Consider the following 20,000-nt stretch of genomic DNA (forward strand, 5'->3'; position numbering starts at 1 on the left):
AATAAAGATTCTTTTATTTTGAAGGAGTCACAGTCGGTGCTCGTTGATCAGAAACGCTTCTTGCTTCTGACTGTTATTAAAAGAGTTTGTTCGGCTGCACTAGAACCAGAAACACAAGCCGCTCCTACGCTGGATTCCTGACAGAGCAGCAGCTCAACTGATGTTTGTTAGTTTGTTAAACTACCTGCTGTTACCATGGTAACCCACAGGTGTTCAGATCGAATCGACCAGGTTTGATCTCTGCAGTTCTGATGTCTCTCCTCACCTGCTCGGTGTCGTTGAACGCCTCCACAGCTCTCAGCACCAGACCCTCCTCCTCCGACAGCACGTACACGTCCTGGATGCCGTGTTCAAGGTGCTCCCCGGGCTGTAGGAAAAACGAGCGCTCACCCTGACAGAGACAAAGGTCAGGTCAGGAAGTAGAAACGGTAAATACTGTTAACTCCGGATCAAAGGACATGGAGGGTGGACGGTTCTCCTCACCTTCACCACCCTCTTCTGGCCCAGCTGCGGCTTCCCGTCGGGTCCGACCGGGTCCTGGACCACACAGTACTGCCTGCTGCTCAGAGTGGTCACATTCACCACCCCCACCACCTCCTCCGCCACAGAGGGGATGTGAGCCTCCCTGTCGGCCATGGTGACCAGCCACTCCTCCCCGGTGCGACGGTCCCGCCCGCCGGTGTCTTTGAAGGGACGCAGAGCGCGAACGTGAAGCGCTTTCTGAAGAGACACAAACATTTACAATTATTATATTATTATATTATTCACAGCTGCAGATTGAATTTCCTATATCAGAAAAACCTGTGTCCAGGTTTCCTGTCAGTTTTTTCCATGTGTGTCACATGGTTGAGTTTGTATTTATGAATCAATCATCGGAGCCTGATGGTGATTTCTCCACATCAGATTTATGAAATAAAGAACTCAGTGTCATATTTTTTTGTATGAAGGCTTGTCGAGGTTTCTGAGAGCAGGATGTGATGTTTACATTTACAAACACATGAGCTGTGTCTCCATTCAGGGGCCACATCCTTTGAAGGACGCGATCCATCACAGGTCGGGATGCAGACTGGTCTACGAAGGATTTCCTATTTAAAGCTCCTCCAGTGTAAAGGTGTGTGTCCATGTGTAGTGTGATTATAGATCAGCTCTAGCTTCTATATTAATACTGTGAAAGTATCAAAGCCTCAGTCCACAGAGAAATGCACACAGCCTGTATTCAGAAACTGAGCCTTAAAACCAGCCGTCAGGACTTCTGGAACTTTGTGATGTCACAACAAAGCAGTCACCAAGCCCCGCCCACCTGGACCCACCATCCAAACCTTGCAGGATTTGGTTTCTCTGAGTGTTTTTACCTGAAATCTGCTTTATTTTTATTGGATCACCCAGAAAACAGTCAGCCAATCAGAAGAGAGGCTCAGAGCCTCCTCTCTTCTGATTGGCTCACAGACCTGTTGTTACTAGAGCTGCAGAGAGAAGCCTGAGAGAGGAGATGTAAAACTACACTGAGATGGTTTTTATATCTTCTGATGGATCAACACTTCAAATAAAAGACAGAAGAAGAAGAAAATATGATCTGCAGTTTGACTTCTAGACATTTAAAGTGCGGTCACCTTGTCAGTCAGGATGAAAGCGTTCACGATGTCAATGACTTCTTCATGAGCTCCTGGGAGATACGCTCCCACCTTACTGACCAGCCACTCCTCACCTGAAACAACACACACACACACACACACACACACACACACACCACACACACACACACACTTCATTAAAGAAGAAGCAATAAATGACATGAACATGAATTAATCTGAAGTATTAAAGTATAAGCTATAAATAAATGCTATATGTTATTTAGTTAGTAATCTAACTTCTAACTGACAATCTGCTGCAGACGTATTTGCAGTTTGTTTTTTCATAAACATCTTCACCTCTGAACTTCACAGGGAGGTCGTCAGATTGTGAAAGAGGTTTGAACCTCATGTTTTTAACTAACACTAACACTCGCAGCTTCCTGACACGGCCTCCCTCATGAAACATGCAGAACATTTTGACTTGCAAATGTTTCATGAGGCAGAAAAGCCTGAAGGTGTGTGTGTGTGTGTGTGTGTGTGTGTGTGTGTGTGTGTGTGTGTGTGTGTGTCTCACCTGTGACCCGGCGGACTCCTCCTCTGTCCACTCCCTCCTTGCGAGCTCTCAGTCTGATGGCCTGGTTCTCTCGGATCACCGTGGCCTTGATGGTCTCCAGCACAGCCACCTCCTTCCTGGGGATGTAGGTCCCTGACACACAAACACACGGAAACACAAAACGTCTGAGACGCGCCGACACGCCATCACCTCTGCAGAACACACCTGCAGCTCACTCTGTGCTGCTGGAGATGTGAAACAAGACGTTTGTCAGGTTCAAACTCCACCGACGACTCGACAGATCGAACTTCAGCCGTCAGGAGACTTTCGGACTCGGACTTGAGTCCAGGTGCGACAGGTGTATGGAGAGTAGTAAGCGTCTTATAAAAACATACCTGGTCCTTCGAACAGCCACTCGTCTCCGGCCACCCTCTTGTCTCCTCCCTCCTCCTCGAAGTCCAGCAGCGCCTGCAGACGCAGAGCCGTGTCCGGGTACACGATCTGCAGCGGCGTCACGTCCTGCCACACAAACACTGTGCGTCAGATACAGGTGAGAAGGTCGGCCGCTCGTGACGCGCCGAATGTCCTCGCGTTAAACTCTAAAGGTTTTATTTTTATATTTGGCTAGAGCTGCATACAAACATATTGCACTTATTTTGGCAGATATTGTGATTTCAGTTGGAACAACAATCATGTTCCTTCATGTCCGGAGAATATGATCCGTAGGCCGGGACGTCTCTGCAGCACCACAACACTCATGGTGCTAACAATGCTAATGCTAACAATGCTAATGCTCAACAATGTGACACATTTTACCTTCATGAAAAGGCTCCTGTGATTTGAATATTGCACTTAATGAGCTCTACATTATATTTTGAATAATTGTGCAGCTGTATTTTTTTTGCTTTAAATATTTTACCATGACATGACACATCATTTAAATGTTTTGTGTTTTTAATCTCACAAAACAGGAACTAGCATGACATCACACTGACATCTGGGAACTTGTGATAAATGTTTTTCAAAAATTTTGAAAAACTAAAAAATTAATTAAAAATATTCAACAGACTGAAAATGGCAAAAAAAAGCTTTTTCATGACTTAAAGTTTTCATTACTGCTGAAAGACACTAAAATACAAAACATGAATTGATTTTATCTGCTAAATGGATTAAAACGACAATAATAACTTTAATAATGTTGCTTCCTGTTTTACAGTGAAACGTGTGCAGTTTATGTACATACACTTTATATTTAACACATCTTTAAACACATGCTTCATATGTGAATTGACCTTGTTAAATTTAAGGTGATGGTTTCTATTTTTTAACTCCACCTCTCCAACGTGCCAACAGAAAGAAAAACATTAGGTGTTCCTAATAAAGTGGCCGAATGCAGCAGCTACAGTGGGTTTGACTGATGTGGTCGTATAAGGTATACAGGGTTTCATACACACCTGCTGGACCTCCTCTCCGGGGTACAGGGGGAACGGGTCCTGGGTCAGACGGATCTCCAGGTCGGCGTGGCGGAGCTTGGCCTGACCTGATTGGTCAAAGAGGACCTGACCGTTGTCGTCGCGGGACACGGGGTTGAGGACAACGCAGTAGTGACGGGGCGGCACCATGATCATACGAACGGGTGGGAAGAGCACTCTGGGAGAGAAACAGGAGAATTTGACGTGACACACATATTGATTATGTATTGATTTTCTCCTTTTGTTGTTTTTTTAAAATAAGTCTTGTTTTTTTGGGGTGACGTTTTTCAAAATTGGGTTTATTACATTTTATGAACTAAACAATGAATTCTTCATATTCAACAAAATTAACAATCATGAAAGAAAATCAAGTATTTTTCTATGACTTGAAAAGTTTTTATTACTGCTGAAAACACTAAAATAAAACAATAAAAAGCTGAGGCCACAGACACACCTGCTCGGGCCACTGTTGTTCTGCACATATAGTAAACTAACAGTCTCACGATGCAGCTGATTCAGAGCAGAATCTACCTGTATGCAGATGATGCCATTCTTTACACTGCAGCAGCAGCTACAGAGGGACGTCAGCAGGATGTGACTGAGCTCATAAACTGTCCCTAAACCCTAAAAGAAGAAATCAAATCACTGCTCTTTAATCAGTATTTTGTGTATGTATGGTGTGGAGTGGCTCGTCCACTAATCAGAAGGTCGGTGGTTCGATTCCTGGTTCCCGCATAATGAGGAGAAGATACTGAACCCCAAATTGCCCCTTGATGCATCATCGGTGTGTGAATGTGTGAGTGTGACTTTCATTATAAAGCGCTTTGAGCGGTCGATAAGAACTACAACAGCTCCACATAAGTGCAGGTCATTTACCATTTAGTGAATCCAACCCCTGCAACAAACTGACATCAAACTGAGCCGCTCTTCAGACGCACTTTTAACTTAATTCTCCTCAAAACATTAACTATTACAATAACTTTAGTGTGAAACTATAAAACAGTTTCATCCTGTGCAGGTTTCCTTCAGAATATGGAGAGCTCATTATTATAGATGAAAGTCTGGTCCTCCAAACTGATGGTTTTTACTTTTAGCAAATGAATCATGATCATTATGTGACCTGGAGCTGTAGTCAACGAAAAGCATTTAAACGGAGTATTTGTGCCTGGAAAGAGAAAATCCTGCTTCACCTTATGAAGCATTTAAATCACATGATTCTTCTTTTCCATTAACGAGGCAGAGATACGATCAGTGTGTGTGTGTGTGTGTGTGTGTGTGTGTGTGTGTGTGTGTGTGTGTGTGTGCGTGTGTGTGTGTGTGTGCCCACATTAGTCATTGTGACACAATGAGACAAAAGATCTGCTCAGTCGTTCTCTGTCAGTGAAGAATGAATGTTTCCTTTAGACAAACAGAAACAATCAGCAGCTTCTCAGCTCAGTCTGCACATTTTAATCATGTGACACAATCATGTGACTGAAGGTCTAAAGTCCTGCGAGCTCCACCTGCGGTCTGCATCACATCTGGAACATCAGAGTGACCAGTTATCTGAGCTACGACTGACATCACTGTCATCTGTGGGAAACATTTGGTTACTGAGATACGGCGTCTATTTGCATGTCGGCTGTACCACAGTCGCTGTGTGTTGACTTCCATCCCGCTGTTTCTGTAGATATTAAACTGCCATCTTCAGACCTCGGCCGCTGCTAAAGTGAAACTGTTCCACTTAATCTGAAGTATCTATTGATGGATTAATCTTCTTTTATAAATTCTTTTTACAATTCCTATTTTGCAAAGACTTGGGCCGATACTTGATAATATCGGATATCGTGATATTTCCCACCATATTACGGAGGACCAGGGATGTCGCAGGGAAAGTAATAAAGCACTTCCTTGATTTCATATTCTAACAAGTGTTAAAAATAGGAATTGTAAAAAGAGTTTCTAAATGAACGATGAATCCATCAACACGTTTAACAATCCCAAAAAGCTGTGATTGGTTGGAGAGCTAACCAGTCATATCATATCCATAGACTGTATATAAAAAGGGTTTTTACCAGCGCTGAAGCCTAAATGAATAAACGATTAACAGGAAAAGCAGCTGTAAATGGAAATTAAAGATTCAATCCAGGAATGTGTTCCCATTTTTTAAATTTCTTTTAAAATAGTTTTTCAAATTCTATTATTTATTCATGAATTAATTCATGTTTTAATAAATGAGAGTTTTATGTTGTTTTTGTAAATCCAATTTTTAAATCTGAAGTATCTATTGATGGATTAATCTTCATTTATAAATTCTTTTTACAATTCCTATTTTTTTTTTTTTAAATATGAAATTAAGGAAACGCTTCATTACTTTTGCTGTGACGTCTCTGGTCCTCCGTACATAATATATATTTTTCATATCGAATTTCTTTTTTTTCTTTTTGTTTTTTTGTACCTTGACATGTTACAAAACATTGATCTGCTGTTTAGTGGCTGCATCACTTAAACCTGAGACATAAAATCCAACAAGCCTAATTCCACACTGGACTTTAGATTAGTAAAGGACTTGAAGAGCGACTCTCACTGACCTCTCGTTGTCCTGGCGGATGTAGGTGAGCGGTCCGATCTCCACCCGGGCGATGTTGGTGTTCTGGTCCAGAACATGGATGTAATGATGAGGCGGGATCCGGATGATGGACGCCTCCACCAGCCCCTCGAACTCGGACCCATGGTTTCCTCCTTTCTTCGACATGGTCTGAACTAAACACAGCAGAGAGCAGAAGGTCTGTTAGTGACGCCAGGAAACCTCGTATGTGTCTGTTTCTACACAAAACAGAAAATGTGAAGTAAATACTCACATCATCTCTGTGACACTTGTATAAACCTGCTAAGATTAATCACACAGTGAGGATGTTCAAAATATCAAACATTGATATTCGAAATCATATATCGAATCAAATATTAATATAATATTGATTAATATTGAATATTGCAATATCAAATTTCCAGTTTTTGAATTTTTGATATTGTGATTTTTCATAATATTGAAAAGATAATTAGTAAATAATTAATAATTTTTCCAGTTTTGCAGTCTCCTCTGATTTTCTTATTTTCGATATTCAGTTTCACAGCTTTACTGTTTGTATTTTGACATGTGACAAATAAAACTGCTGTTTAGCGGCAGCATCATTTATACCTGAAACATAAAATATAATTAGTCTTATAAACATTATATATATATATTATATAACTCCCCATCCATTAATCTTGGATATCGCTAGAGCCGAGGATGAACCGAATTTACTCATTTTATTTCCGACAATATTTGACGACTTCCGCTTCTTTGGTTAAAAAAAGACTTTGTGGAAAATCATGTTCAGGAGTCACATCAGCTTCTTTAGAGAAAATGTCTCATGACAGGAAACTCCAGAGTGAAGAAACGTCAGAGTTCAGGGATGAAGGAGAAGCAGCTGCTTTGTCAAGTCGACGTGTTTGTGAACGCTGGAAGAAAAGTGACGAACTGAAGCTCAGGTGTGAACACAGACACACCTACGACACAAAGACACCACACTCAGGACAAAGTCTACTGAATGACGAACTGGCCTCAGATAAGCTTCAGTTAAACTGTCAACGTTACTGTGTGAATCTGTAAAAACAAAATGAAAACACGACTGATGAGTCATGTGACACGACAACCGCCAACTTCAGCAGGGGCGAATTAACACGAGCGTCTTTCATGTCACAGGTTAAAGTGATGGAGAGAAATATTCCAGAGAAACATGTTGGTGGCGGCACATCCTCCAAAACAAACATAAAGCTGAATCATGCTGTTAAACATTATGTAGAACAGCTGCATTGAACTGAACTAGTCTGCGCTTTGTGGACCTAATAAACTGGACACTGAGTGTATATCCACCTGAAGCACCTGAACACATCACACTAAAGTCAGATCATGAGTTAATCCTATTAGTTTTTATTGTGTCGTCTCGTTGTTACACATTGAGAACCTCATGAACGCTCCATTAAACAACGACCTGCAGTGGATTATAAAACACTGAGAGCAACAAAGGAGAAAGTGTCCTGCAAAATTTAAAATGACTAAAACTTAAAACTTAAAAAAAAAAAAAAAAGCAGGATTTATTGTGTTCTTTTGGAGAAACTTGCAAAATTTAGTTCATTCAAATAACAGAAAACTAAGCGTGGAGCTGACTCAGTTAAAACAAAAGGTTAAAATAAACAAAGTGACACAATGAGGAAGTAATGAAGATGATTATAAATGAATAGGCTCAGAGCCTCCTCTCTTCTGATTGGCTCACCGACCTGTTGTTACTAGAGCTCCAGAGAGACGCCTGAGAGAGGAGATGTAAAACTACACCGAGATGGTTTTTATATCTTCTTATGGATCAACACTTCAAATGAAACACAGAAGAAGAAGAAAATATGGAGCTTTAATTAAAAGCACTTATGGGGTAAAACTTCTGAGACTTTGAGATTGTCAGCTATGTTGCAGGTTTGGGTTTTAAGTTACTGACCAGGCAACATTTAACAAGTGATGTGAGTCATGTTGGAAATATGAGGCCATGAGAAAGAGGCCGTCCAATAAAAACACACAATGCAGAAGTGGCACATGTGGGACATTAACCAAATTGGAAATACCCCGCTACTGTTTTCAGGTAACGCTATAAAAAGATTTAACCATCAGCAGCAAGAATCTGGTTTTTCAACAACATGAATCTGCTCCAGCAGCTTTGTGCATTATCCAGGTCGGGCGCATACATTAGGCCTGGCAGCTGGAATAACTTGCGAGGTAACTCGGTTAATTGTTTATAGGAGCCAACTCCCATTACAAATCCTCTAAATTTAATGTAATTTCCTTGTTATGCACAGTACACACTTGGTAGAACATCAGTCATGGTATTTTTGTAATTAATAGGAAACTGTGTTGATTACGGCGTCCATTAATAAACACCTAGTATTCCTGTTTTCAGGTTATTCTGAACCACACCTTCATAAATCTCTTCACTCCACAGACTGACGCTAGCTTGATATGGCTGTAAGAGCGCTGGATATCAGACGACAAGCAGTTGTAAAAGTTGAGATACTGTTAAATAAAGTGCTACTCGGTGAATCAGATTTATGCCGATTTGAAGTTTGATTGTTAGTAATCTGAAAAACATCTTTGGTTGTGTTTCATCAGGCGTGAATCTTTGTCAATAAGTGAGCAAGTTTAAAAACGGAAGATTTCAGAGCGGAGTTCTGCGTCAGGTCCAAGGCTCTTACCTCGTCCCTGTGAGACGCAACAGCGGCGGGAGACAGACAGGCAGCTCGGGTCTGATCCTGGAAGACTTTCAGACCGTGGTTAAACTGCTGCTTCCAGGGAAAACATGAAGACAACTGCACAGTAATTTAGTGGGCGTAGCCGCTGTTGTGATCCCGGAAAGAAGTGGCCAGCGGTCACGTGGTTTACCGACTTTGACTGGTGCAGAGCTGCGTCACAGGTAGATGGTATGTATCTGATGTATAGGTCTGTAAACACCAACACAATCAGTGATAACAGATGTGATCCTCAGTACTTACGTTAAACATGTTGTACTGACGTGGGTGAAATACCTTTTGAAGGCGGCGGCGCTTTGAAGTGTCGATGAGGTGAAATGGCGACACCTGCTGGTCCATGGTGGTAGTGCAGCCGACAGATGCATGAGTTTCTGTATGTTCTGTACCACTGTATGTATGGGATAGGTACAGTTTATTTTCAGCTTTATTTTTTTTTATTACAAGTAATTTAATAAACTTATGTAATACAATATATTACTAAAGACTGAGCAAGTGGCTCCCAATCTCTTGGCTTTTTGGCCCCATATAAAATCAATATCTTTAGCAGTTCCACCTCTGAGCTTCTCCCATGGTTTCATTTTAATGACTGTTAGAGCTAAACTGAATCCAGGTCAGTGACTCAGGGTTTTTGTTTTTTCTTCTTTCTCTCCAATGAATCATGACAACCACTCAGATTTATCTGTTGACCCTTTGGAGGGGCTCGACCCTCAGGTTGGGAACCAGTGGACTGAACTATGTTAGTGTACATGATTTAGTTAAAGCAGCTCCACCTGGAGCAGCAACAACAGTAAAATGCTGCTGAAGCATCGATGACTCGGGATTAATGATCTGAGATTAGTCACAGGACAGTTTACTACACAGTGAAGTACTTTTACTGTGATAATGTAACTACAGGAAGTACTTTTACTGTGATACTCTAACTACAGGAAGTACTTTTAAGTGAAGCAAAAGACTTAAGTAATTTACAGCAGTGAAAGAGATTTTACAGCGGTAAAATTCTACTGTTTCCATGGAGACTGTTGATTTGCTGCCATTAGTTTCTTTTCAGTAAAGAGTTGTAGCAAAAACACACGAGCAGAGGAACATTATAGATATTTAATGGTTAAACAAACAATACAGCCGAGAGGACAGAGCACCAAAACAACAGGAGATATCAAAATAACACACACACACACACACACACACACACACACACACACACACACACACACACACACACACACACACATCATCCACTTCCAACATGTTGCAGTCTGACTGATTATAATTTCATTATTAATATTTTCATGGCTTTCTGACTTTTCTTGTTTTTCGATGCTGATGAAGAGACAAAGGAAGAAAATTTTAACATTTTATGTTTTGGTTTGAAAACATCACATTTATGGAATGTGGATTTGCAGACTGTAGTTAACCCGAAGCTGCTACCAGTCCTTGACCACCAGCCACTGTGTATGAAATATTTAAAATGCTTAAAAAGAAACCAAAGAAAACCCATGATACAATACAGCACTTGAATTGTTTTCCTTCTATTTATCTAATCAATACTTCTGTCTGTTTATCTGCTCACTGTTGACACTGTCAGATTACGTTCATTTGACTTTGGAGTTCCTCAGGGATCCATCCTGGGTCCTCAGAGGTTCCTGTAGCTCATTTAGCCTACATTTCTGGTCTTAAGGAGACCAACACCTGGATGTTATATACATTTCCTGTAAGGTCTGGTCCCAGGCTGTTCGGGATGATGAAATTGCCTCCCAAAAACAAACACCTCTCTTTACCTCCACATGAAAACTAACAGCAATACTAGGATTCAGTACTGGGAGAGTTGTCTCTGCCCTCTGCTGGGCAGCAATGAAATATTACAATATATTAGATTTTCTTTCTTCTGATTTTATTTTTTCATGCAGCACAGAAAAGTAATTTAAAAATACTTTTCTTTTAGTAACTCTTTTTCATTTAATAATGTAATATAAATACTGTAAAGAAATATATTTGTGTATTGTTTGATTTCTTTTTAATACAGCTTTTTAAATCTTTCATACTGTGACCAGGACGACACGTTCAGGTCCAGGGGGGGATTTTCCTGAGACTCAGAGATAAAGAAAATCCAACAGAGAGCATCTCATTCACACAGAAGTCACATGATCACAAACACAGAAACCAGACACACCGGGGTTAACGATCTTTTTCACGAATGAAACATGATCAAATCGAGCTGTGGCATGCTAAATATGGAGACTTTGTCCATACGCTGCAGGCTGGACACCAGGGCAACAGTTCATCAACATCTTACAGTAACGAGGAGGGGAGGAGCTCAGGAGTCTGTTTTCTTTAAAGGAAACGTTTGTGAAAATATCTGAGGAGAATCTGTACAAAGACCTTTGGTTGAATACCAGCTCCTGTATATACCTCTAGTGTACATTATACACATTTAGATAACTCTAATTTAAATACTAATTTGGCTAAAATGAATATCAAAAAATAGTATGTATATTACTGACATGTCACATGCCGTCTTCCACTGTACATACGATGTGAAACGAGCTGAACGTGCTTCTCTTCCCTTTGTAGAAACAGTTCCAACGAGCATCAGTTTTACAGCTTCCTGTCGCTTCATGAACACACACACAAATCTGTAGAAAAGGTCTGACGCACAAACCGGCACCGAGCCGAGTGGAAGACTAACTACACATGGTTAATATCACTTGGTATAAAATAGACTTTTTTTCTTTTTAAATATTACAAATGTAAAATTTGAAATGGCCAGACATGTTGAATAGAGAGCTGAAGTGAGACCCGACCGTCCCGGTTCTGTTGAAAAACTACATAGAGGATTAAAAGTTCTGCCTTTGAACAAAAACTTACAATATGATCAAATAAAATTTTAACCAACAGGGTTTTCTATCATTGAACAGATCTGCTCACAGTGCTGTTCTGTGCCGGTCCGGCCTAGTTTTCACTAGATGTGACGTTTCCGCGCAGCAATTAAACACAACACTGGTCAACAGCACCATAAACAACAGTCATCCTTTTTCCAACAAAATTAGCAGGTATAAGCTGATTATTTAAACCTGCTAATAAAAATCGTTTGACTCTTTTTCCATTGACAACAAAAGCCTGATGTTACAGGGTCTGAGTGTGTTCTTTGACCAGCAGGAAAAGGGCTTAATAAACACACAGATGCAGCTTTGAATTAATGATGATAATGAAATGATCTCAGTCCAGTGTTCCCTCTGTCTTAACTCTGTGTTTGGTCTCCACCAGCTCCAGCTCAATGACAGGGAACCAAAACCAGGAGCTAAAAGGAGCTAAGAGGCTCCGTGGAACTGCAGGAAACTGAAACTCCTTCAGGAAACACACAGTCATTTGATCCATTGTTCATAATTAATATTGATGATAGTTGCTCTAAAACCCGAGGGTTTTAACTTCTACTATTACATCCTCATTTATCTTAGAGTATCCGACTGAAACAGGAAGTGACGTCAGGTCTTCAGCTCTCTAAAATGTCAGAATCATAAAACTTCATGTTACAATATTAGTGTTTAACAATAATGATAATAATAATAATGATGATCTGCTCAGGAGCGTCTCCTCACAGTGGAGGATATTCTGCTGGTCCAGCTTCTGTCTCTGTGTTTGCTTCACGTCTGAGACACGACACGAGTGTTGAGGAGGTCTGACGTCCACACAGGAACAGATTCAGTCTGATGGAGGAAGCACAAACAAGTATCTGACTCCTCCTCGTCCTCCGTCGTGACCGCGGAGTTCAGTATCGGGGGGGTAAAACACCGGAGGTGATATCCCTCCATCATCCCTCCATCCCCCCCTTTCTCTCCTCCTGTGTTTCACTCGAGGTTGAAGCAGAATGTTTTGTTGTGGAGGCGTCGCTCTTCAGTCCAACATGGCGTCCAGCTGGTCGGCCAGGTCGTCGAACATGTTGCCGATGTCGTCCAGGATGGTCCCGGCAGACTTCACCGTGCTCACGCCGCTGGTGTGGAAAGAGATGAAGGCACATTACATTCCACACAGACACAGGTGGGGGGGGGGGGGGGTAGTTAAAGACATTATCATTACTAATGATATGACTAATATTTTTACTTTCAATCTATAATCGCAGGATGATTAAAGTCTATAAATACTGTAATGTCCACACTGAACATCAGCTGTGACGAAGGGTCACGAGTTGATATTGCTTTATTTGAAGGATTAACGTTTGGAGGAGCAGGAAAAGTAATGAAGCATTTCCTTAATTTCATACTTTAAAAACAGGAATTGTAAGAAGAATTTATAAATGAACGATTAATCCATCAATAAATACTTCAGATTTTAAATCAACCACCTGATGGTCTTACCCGTCTGAGTCGTCCTCCAGTTTCCTCTCCACCGCCTTCAGAGCTGCTTCCAGAGACGTGCTGGTCTGATCCAGTCTCTGCTGAACCACCTCAGTCCCACAGGAAGCCTCAGGGACGAGACCTGGACCCACCACACACACCTGAGGCCTCGCTGCTGCCAGAGAGGGACTCTGAGGGGCCGAGGTTGGAGCCGGAGCCGGAGCCGGAGCCGGAGCCGGAGCCGGAGCCGGAGCCGGAGCCGGAGCCGGAGGCGGAGCTGGAGCCGGAGCCGGGGCCAGAGCCGGGGGCCCGTGGGACGGGGAGGATGGAGACGTGAAGGCCACGCTTTGGACCACGCTGACGGTCACAGCTGGAGAGGAGAGTCCAGCTGCTGAGGAGACAGAGACGACGGGTAAAACACCACAAGAGGGTTTGAACTTCTCCTGTCACTGAGGAGACACTTCCTGATTCATGCTGACATCATGATGATGTCACAGTGTGTACCTGTGAGGTGTGTGGACTTTACCTTGTGCAGCCAGCAGACTGTGGCGGACTGGTTTGGGGGCGACAGTGGGAGGTTTCGGGGAGAGCGGGGGTTTGATGGGGGACCCTGTAGCTGGACTGGAGGGCCGCTCCAGACCGGCCTCACTGATCCTCAGACTGACCTCCTCCTGGCTCTGGGACGGAGGTCTGCTGCCGCCGGACTCTGAGCCGGACGCCCCCTCTCTGCTGGGGGAGCCTCCTCCCGCCTCCTTGTCTTTGGGTTTGTGTCGGCGCTTCACCGTGTCCGACTCCTTCAGGTTGAACTCGGGAAGCTCCAGGTTCTTGGCTCCTGCTTTCTCTGGAGGCTCCAGCACGGCCTCGGCCCTGGGGGGCCCCGGAGCTTTGGGCCTCTGTTTGATGGTCAGGTTTCCCTCCTCTGCGAAGGGGATGCACTCACTGGAGCTGTTGTGGGGGGACGAGGATCCCTCCAGTCCCCGACCTTTAGATTCCTCCTCCTCTGAGTCAGACTTCACCCCCCGGTCCGGCTCGGAGCTGGTGTGGGCGGGAATACACTCGCTCTGCACCCTCCTCCTCACCCCCGCTGCCTCCCTGGGTTCCTGCTCTGCAGAGGTGAGGGAGGGGGGAGGCGGCTCCTGGTGGACGAGGTCTGGTTTTGGTCCTAGGAGCTCCTCCCGTCTGCGTTTCCCTCCAGAGAGGCGGTGAGGCTCCTGACACTGCCGGGACTGTCGGTGAGCACCCGGCCGCCAGGCGACGTGGTGCTGCCGTCGCTCAGCTCCCCGCCGGCGGTGCTGCTCACTGAACTCAGTCTCTTTGGCGGGGGAGGAGGGGGACCCTTTTTCCGGGCACGCACAGCAAACGACTGACTGCGCCCCACGTTGCCGTTCTTCTCTGGACTGGACTGGAGTCGGGCCAACTGGCTGCGGCCCGGCTTGCGGGTTAAGGTGGCGTAGGACGACAAGTTCCCGGACACGGGTTCGTCGTCGTCCTCATCGGGTTCTCCGTCCGACAGGGCGTAGCGGGTCATGCTCTGGGTGCGCTTCTTGGGGGGCGTCAGGGTCAGGGTGTGGTCCGCAGACCTCGAGGAGGAGCTCAGGTCTGTGGATCCACAGTGAGAATGCAGGTAACTGAAACCTTTCAGCGACGGGGAGCCGTGGGGGGAGGGGCCACCGGACCCAGACAGTTTGGGCTTGGTCGGGATGGCCGGGTACTTGAACACCGTGGCCGTGCCCAGAGGAACCTGCTTGGGCGGCGGCTGCTGCTGCAGAGGCCTCTGGTCCCAGCCCTCGGGGAGGTTCCTCTCCTTGGCGGGGCTGCCGTCCAGACTCTCCTGGGACCAGCTGTGTGGCGTGACGGAGGCTGTCGGAGGCTCCTGGGAGCGGCCGGAGCCTCGGGACCGGGTGTCGATGCTCTCCTGGCTCTGGGACATGCCCACGGCGTTCTTGATGGCCAGTCCGTCCTCGCAGCCACCGTAGTGGCTGGACATGGCCGTCTGAAGCTCGGCGCTCAGCTCGCTGTCCTGGAAGGTCAGCATCTTCGGGGTGTGAGGAGAAGAGCTCTCACCGGCGGGGTCGGGCGGCTCGATGGTGACCAGGTGCAGGGCTCCGGGGCCTTTGCGTCGCAGCGTGCCTTGGCCCGATTCGGCCTGGAGGATCGCTCTCTGGATGTCGCACAGCTTCTTCACCGCCAACATCAGCTTCTTCTGGTGGCCTGGGGGGAAGATTCAACCATCACACCACAGTAAGAATCAGTCACACCGGGTCAGAACGTGAACATGTGACGTGTCCTCACCGAGCTTGGTGATGCCGATCTCCTGCAGATCCTCCCACGTCAGGTCTTTGACGATGCTGATGGAGTCGTAGCCGTTCTCCGACAGTTTCTTGTGGTACTGCGGGAGGCCGATGGCGCTGAGCCACTCGCCCAGGTCAGACTGAGAGAGAGAGAGAGAGAACACGTGAGTCAGATCAGCTGCTGTCACAGTAAACCAGTGTGTTCATGCAGCAGCTGGGAGTCTTACTGGGATGTACTCAGGCAGCCACTCAGGGATGTTCAGGTTGTTGATCTCAATGGAAATCTTCTTGCGGTGGCCTGGTTTGGTGACTCCGATGGCGGTCAGGTCCTGCAGCAGTCAGTCAGTCAGTCAGTCAGTTACCACCACACATTTATCATCTACACGCAACTACAGTGAACTGCACACTTACAACCTCACACCTCCGCTGTGCTGCCGACAGATATATAGATATATTTAATTTATATGTGCTATGCTTTTTGTATATACAGTGGCAAGAAAAAGTATGTGAACCTTTTGGAATTTCATGGTTTCCTGAGTAAATTTGTCATAAAATGTGATCTGATCTTCATCTAAGTCAAGGGTACTGACAAATATAATGTGTCTTAAATAATACCACAAAAAAAAAAAAAAATGGCTCTTTCATGTCTTTATTGAGAATACCCAAAAAATCCTCATAGTGCTTGTGGAAAAAGTATGTGAACCTTTGCCGTATGTGAGCTACAGGAAGCGCCTGGTTGAGGTTACTGCTGCTAAGGGGGGGTCAACCAGTTATTCATTCTAAGGGTTCACTTACTTTTTCCACTGCTATTTTAAATGTTGAATGAGTGTTTTCAATAACGACGTGAAAGATCAGATTTTTTCTTGTGTTATTATTTTAGTCACATTATATTTCTCATTACCCTTGACTTGGATGAAGATCAGATCAGATTTATTCAGGAAACCAAGAAATTCCAAAAGGTTCACATACTTTTTCTTGCCACTGCTTATGTTACTATGTAATTCTATGTGTTTATATATGTTGTGCTTATTCATTTTAAACATGTCTATCTTCACATTTTGGTAAAGTTTCTTATATAATATCAACATATATTAATTGTGGGGTGGATATATAAACTATAAACTATTATTGTTTATTATTATCATTACTACTACTGAGCTGCTGGACATCTACATAACATCTATCTGTATAAGCATACACACAGAAACAGACATATTTATATGGACTAGACATATAATTCATGTGTGGAAGTTAAATATATGCAGGTGTGTATAACGTGTGTGTGCTCACCTCAGGAGTCATCCTGCTGATGGTCGGTACATCGTAACCAGCGCTGATGAAGTTCCCGGTGTACTGCTCCAGCTGGAAGTCACTCAGCCACTGATAGATGGCCTCTGCATCCTGAACACACAGCAACACACTGAGGTCACTGTGGGTCAACATGAGGCTCATACAACATGAGACGCTCAGCAGAGACACGATGAACTCTTTATTCAGGTCTGTGCGCTGCTCTTTACCTTCCCGTCCAGCAGCTGCTGAGGACGGACAAACTGCTGGGAGAAGCTCTGCTCTGCAGGTCTCTGCACCGCCACCGCCTGCCTCCGAGGAGTCCCACCTGCAGTGACATCACAGCAGAGCTCAGCAGGTGAACTCACCTCACACACACACGCGTGCAGTGTGATTATAGATCAGCTCTAGCTTCTATATTAATACTGTGAAAGTATCAAAGCCTCAGTCCACAGAGAAATGCACACAGCCTGTATTCAGAAACTGAGCCTTAAAACCAGCCGTCAGGACTTCTGGAACTTTGTGATGTCACAACAAAGCAGTCACCAAGCCCCGCCCACCTGGACCCACCATCCAAACCTTGCAGGATTTGGTTTCTCTGAATGTTTTTACCTGAAATCTGCTTTATTTTTATTGGATCAGTCAGAAAACAGTCAGCCAATCAGAAGAGAGGCTCAGAGCCTCCTCTCTTCTGATTGGCTCACCGATCTGTTGTTACTAGAGCTGCAGAGAGAAGCCTGAGAGAGGAGATGTAAAACTACACTGAGATGGTTTTTATATCTTCTGATGGATCAACACTTCAAATAAAACACAGAAGAAGAAGAAACATGGAGCTTTAAAAATATAAAAGAAAGATTCTTTGTTTTAGTGTTTGGGAGTCTAATATTCAGAAGATTCTAAATATATGTTTAATAAAGAAAAGTAAAAGGTAGTGTACCTGCAGGATGGTCAGGCTGTTTACTGAGGTCTGAGTGTCCAGCATCAGCAGCAGGGGGCGCCACCTGCACACACACACACACACACACACACACACACACACACACACACACACACACACACACTGAGTCACTGAGCAGGAGCCACAACCAACAGGTGTGAAGTCCCAACAAGAAATGAGCAGAACATGGTGTTTGTGAACCGCAGCATCTCTTCCTGCTAACAGCTGATCGGCGTTTGAACCAGACAAACTAAAGAATGAAAGAAAGTCGGATTCATGCAGCAGGAAAACAAGATTTTACACTTTTTAAACTTCAGATCCTGGAAAATCCAGAGACATTTATTTTTAAATAATTACTAAGTTAATTAAAATGTCTGTAGTTGGATTAAAAGGCTGATTTTAAAATGTATATATTAACATTTTGTCACTTGAGGGCTGGAGGAGACAGTCTGGACCAGGTGTATCAGTCTGATTGTACTTGTTTACCTTGTTGGCGTTGTCATGGTGACCGGCGTGGTGTTGCAGTCCGTTAGGTGCGTTGTTGCTCTCCGTGCTCTGTCCGCTCCCGGCGCTGCGCGTGCTGCCGACGCTACCTGTGCTGCCGACGCTGTTCCTGTCTCCAGCTGCAACAACAACAACGACGGTAAAGTCATGACGTCACAGAGGGGTGGGGGTGGGGGGGGCTCGGCGTCAGGCTGGAGGAAGCAGCAGATCAGATGCTCTTTGTGGACGGGGGCCAACAAGCCTGCGGGGGGGGGGGGGGCCTGATAGTGCAGCAGATTACTGCGTCAAATCTTTCACATGTGGATACAAATCCTCCTTCCGTCACTCTTTAAGAAAACACGTTAGCCACTCGAAAATTCAAGATGGCCGCCATTTCTGGTCAATACTGACAAAAAAATTACAAAAAAATTCCCCAAAGAATATTACTCGAAAAATAAAAAAAAATATATTACTTAAGAAAAATACATAATTACTCTATTAAATCACTATATAGTAATAATATACTACATTACTACTACATTAACAAATGACTCAAAATTAGTTTATTTAATTTATTATATAAAATAAATTATTACTAATAATGTGGAGACTAGTGAACCAGTAGACTGTCGACAGAGTCTTAAACAGGATTATATTGTGAAATTTGTGGGTAAAATTCTGTTTCCTGTGTCAGAAATGGCGGCCATCTTGAAATGTTGAAATTTAAAGTGGCTAATGGGGTTTTTCAAATGAATGGCCCCAGAAGGAGAAACATACCAGTTGTGGTGCTTGTGTCTATATATGAAATATTATTGCAGTGATCTGCGGCACTATGAAGGGGGAGGGGGGGGGGGGGGGTGACGGGCAGGATGCAGGTTTCTGGTGTAAAAGCTGTGCTGTGGCAGAGCGGGGGGGGGGGGGGGGGGCACAGCTGCAGGCACTAGTCCATTAATGACAGTCATGTAGCATCAGGCTTTAACAGAGAGGAGCAGCATCAGTTTGTCCTGCAGAGGCGTTCACTGAACTCACGGAGGTTTCAGTTTCCTGTTTCAGCTGTTTGTAAAGAGTTTCATTCGTCCGCAGAGACACAGGAACAAACAAAAAAATGCACAATTCAAGTTGATCAGGAAATCAAGTCAAAGTTTGTTTGTTTTGTTTTTTGTTGCGACAGGGAACAGGGATGATGTGGCAGAAGAACGGAGACGACTCTGACTTGTAAGTTCAGCCTGAAGCAGACGAAGAGCGTTTGGACCCGACACACCAAGATGGTCGACCTCTGACCTCTGACCTCTGCGTGTCGCCTGTAGGTTTTAATAACAGAAATAATAATTCTCACTGTGTTTCCTCTCTAGAGCCTATTGGGTCTATTAAGCGGGGTGAGAGAGAGCTCTCTGATTGGCTGTTCAGTCGGCCAATCAGTGCTTCCTCCTGTTTACTGACACTGTGACGCAGCTGCTACTTCCTGTCAGGACAGCGTGTTATAGTGAAACACAAGGCGACGTCACACGGTGCGGACTGTAGTGGTTTGGTGGTCTTGGTCTTGGTGTGTGGGGGTCCTGATGCACAGCGTTGAGCGGGGGAGGGGCAGCGGTGCAGCTTCAGTACAGCCAGCGGGGGGAGGGGGGGGGGCTGTCGCTCCGGGACTCTTACCATGACACGAGTCCCTGAGAACCCAGATGTCCTCGAAGGGACACCCGGACTGGGACAGGCGGCTCGGAGACAGACCTATCAGACACAGAGACTCTGATGGACCGAGTTCTGT

The 20,000-nt window shown here is 44.5% G+C and overlaps 2 protein-coding genes across 3 annotated transcripts in view; both read right to left on the reverse strand.

The window, feature by feature from the left end:
* The window catches only part of mvp (major vault protein), a 16,064-nt gene extending 6,923 nt beyond the window's left edge, over positions 1-9,141 (reverse strand). Inside the window, exons 1-8 of one of the 2 annotated variants that reach the window (XM_056401840.1) lie at positions 8,859-9,141; positions 6,167-6,338; positions 3,579-3,774; positions 2,520-2,643; positions 2,146-2,277; positions 1,611-1,705; positions 484-720; positions 266-391 (exon numbers count right to left, since the gene is read on the reverse strand). In XM_056401840.1, coding sequence (XP_056257815.1) covers positions 266-391; positions 484-720; positions 1,611-1,705; positions 2,146-2,277; positions 2,520-2,643; positions 3,579-3,774; positions 6,167-6,330 — 1,074 coding nt within the window. In that variant the 5' untranslated portion in view covers positions 6,331-6,338; positions 8,859-9,141. Of the gene's footprint in view, positions 1-265; positions 392-483; positions 721-1,610; positions 1,706-2,145; positions 2,278-2,519; positions 2,644-3,578; positions 3,775-6,166; positions 6,346-8,858 lie in introns of both variants that reach the window. The other variant, XM_056401839.1, reaches the window with a different exon arrangement.
* An 852-nt stretch (positions 9,142-9,993) lies between these two features.
* The window catches only part of LOC130185187 (caskin-2-like), a 50,628-nt gene continuing 40,621 nt past the window's right edge, over positions 9,994-20,000 (reverse strand). The window contains 11 exon segments of the mRNA XM_056401510.1: positions 9,994-12,897; positions 13,262-13,631; positions 13,767-14,324; positions 14,372-15,451; positions 15,533-15,671; positions 15,759-15,860; positions 16,822-16,932; positions 17,049-17,146; positions 17,756-17,819; positions 18,242-18,378; positions 19,889-19,963. Coding sequence (XP_056257485.1) covers positions 12,801-12,897; positions 13,262-13,631; positions 13,767-14,324; positions 14,372-15,451; positions 15,533-15,671; positions 15,759-15,860; positions 16,822-16,932; positions 17,049-17,146; positions 17,756-17,819; positions 18,242-18,378; positions 19,889-19,963 — 2,831 coding nt within the window. The 3' untranslated portion in view covers positions 9,994-12,800.

Source organism: Seriola aureovittata, chromosome 17 (genome assembly GCF_021018895.1).
Source record: "Seriola aureovittata isolate HTS-2021-v1 ecotype China chromosome 17, ASM2101889v1, whole genome shotgun sequence".
Classification (NCBI taxonomy): domain Eukaryota; kingdom Metazoa; phylum Chordata; class Actinopteri; order Carangiformes; family Carangidae; genus Seriola; species Seriola aureovittata.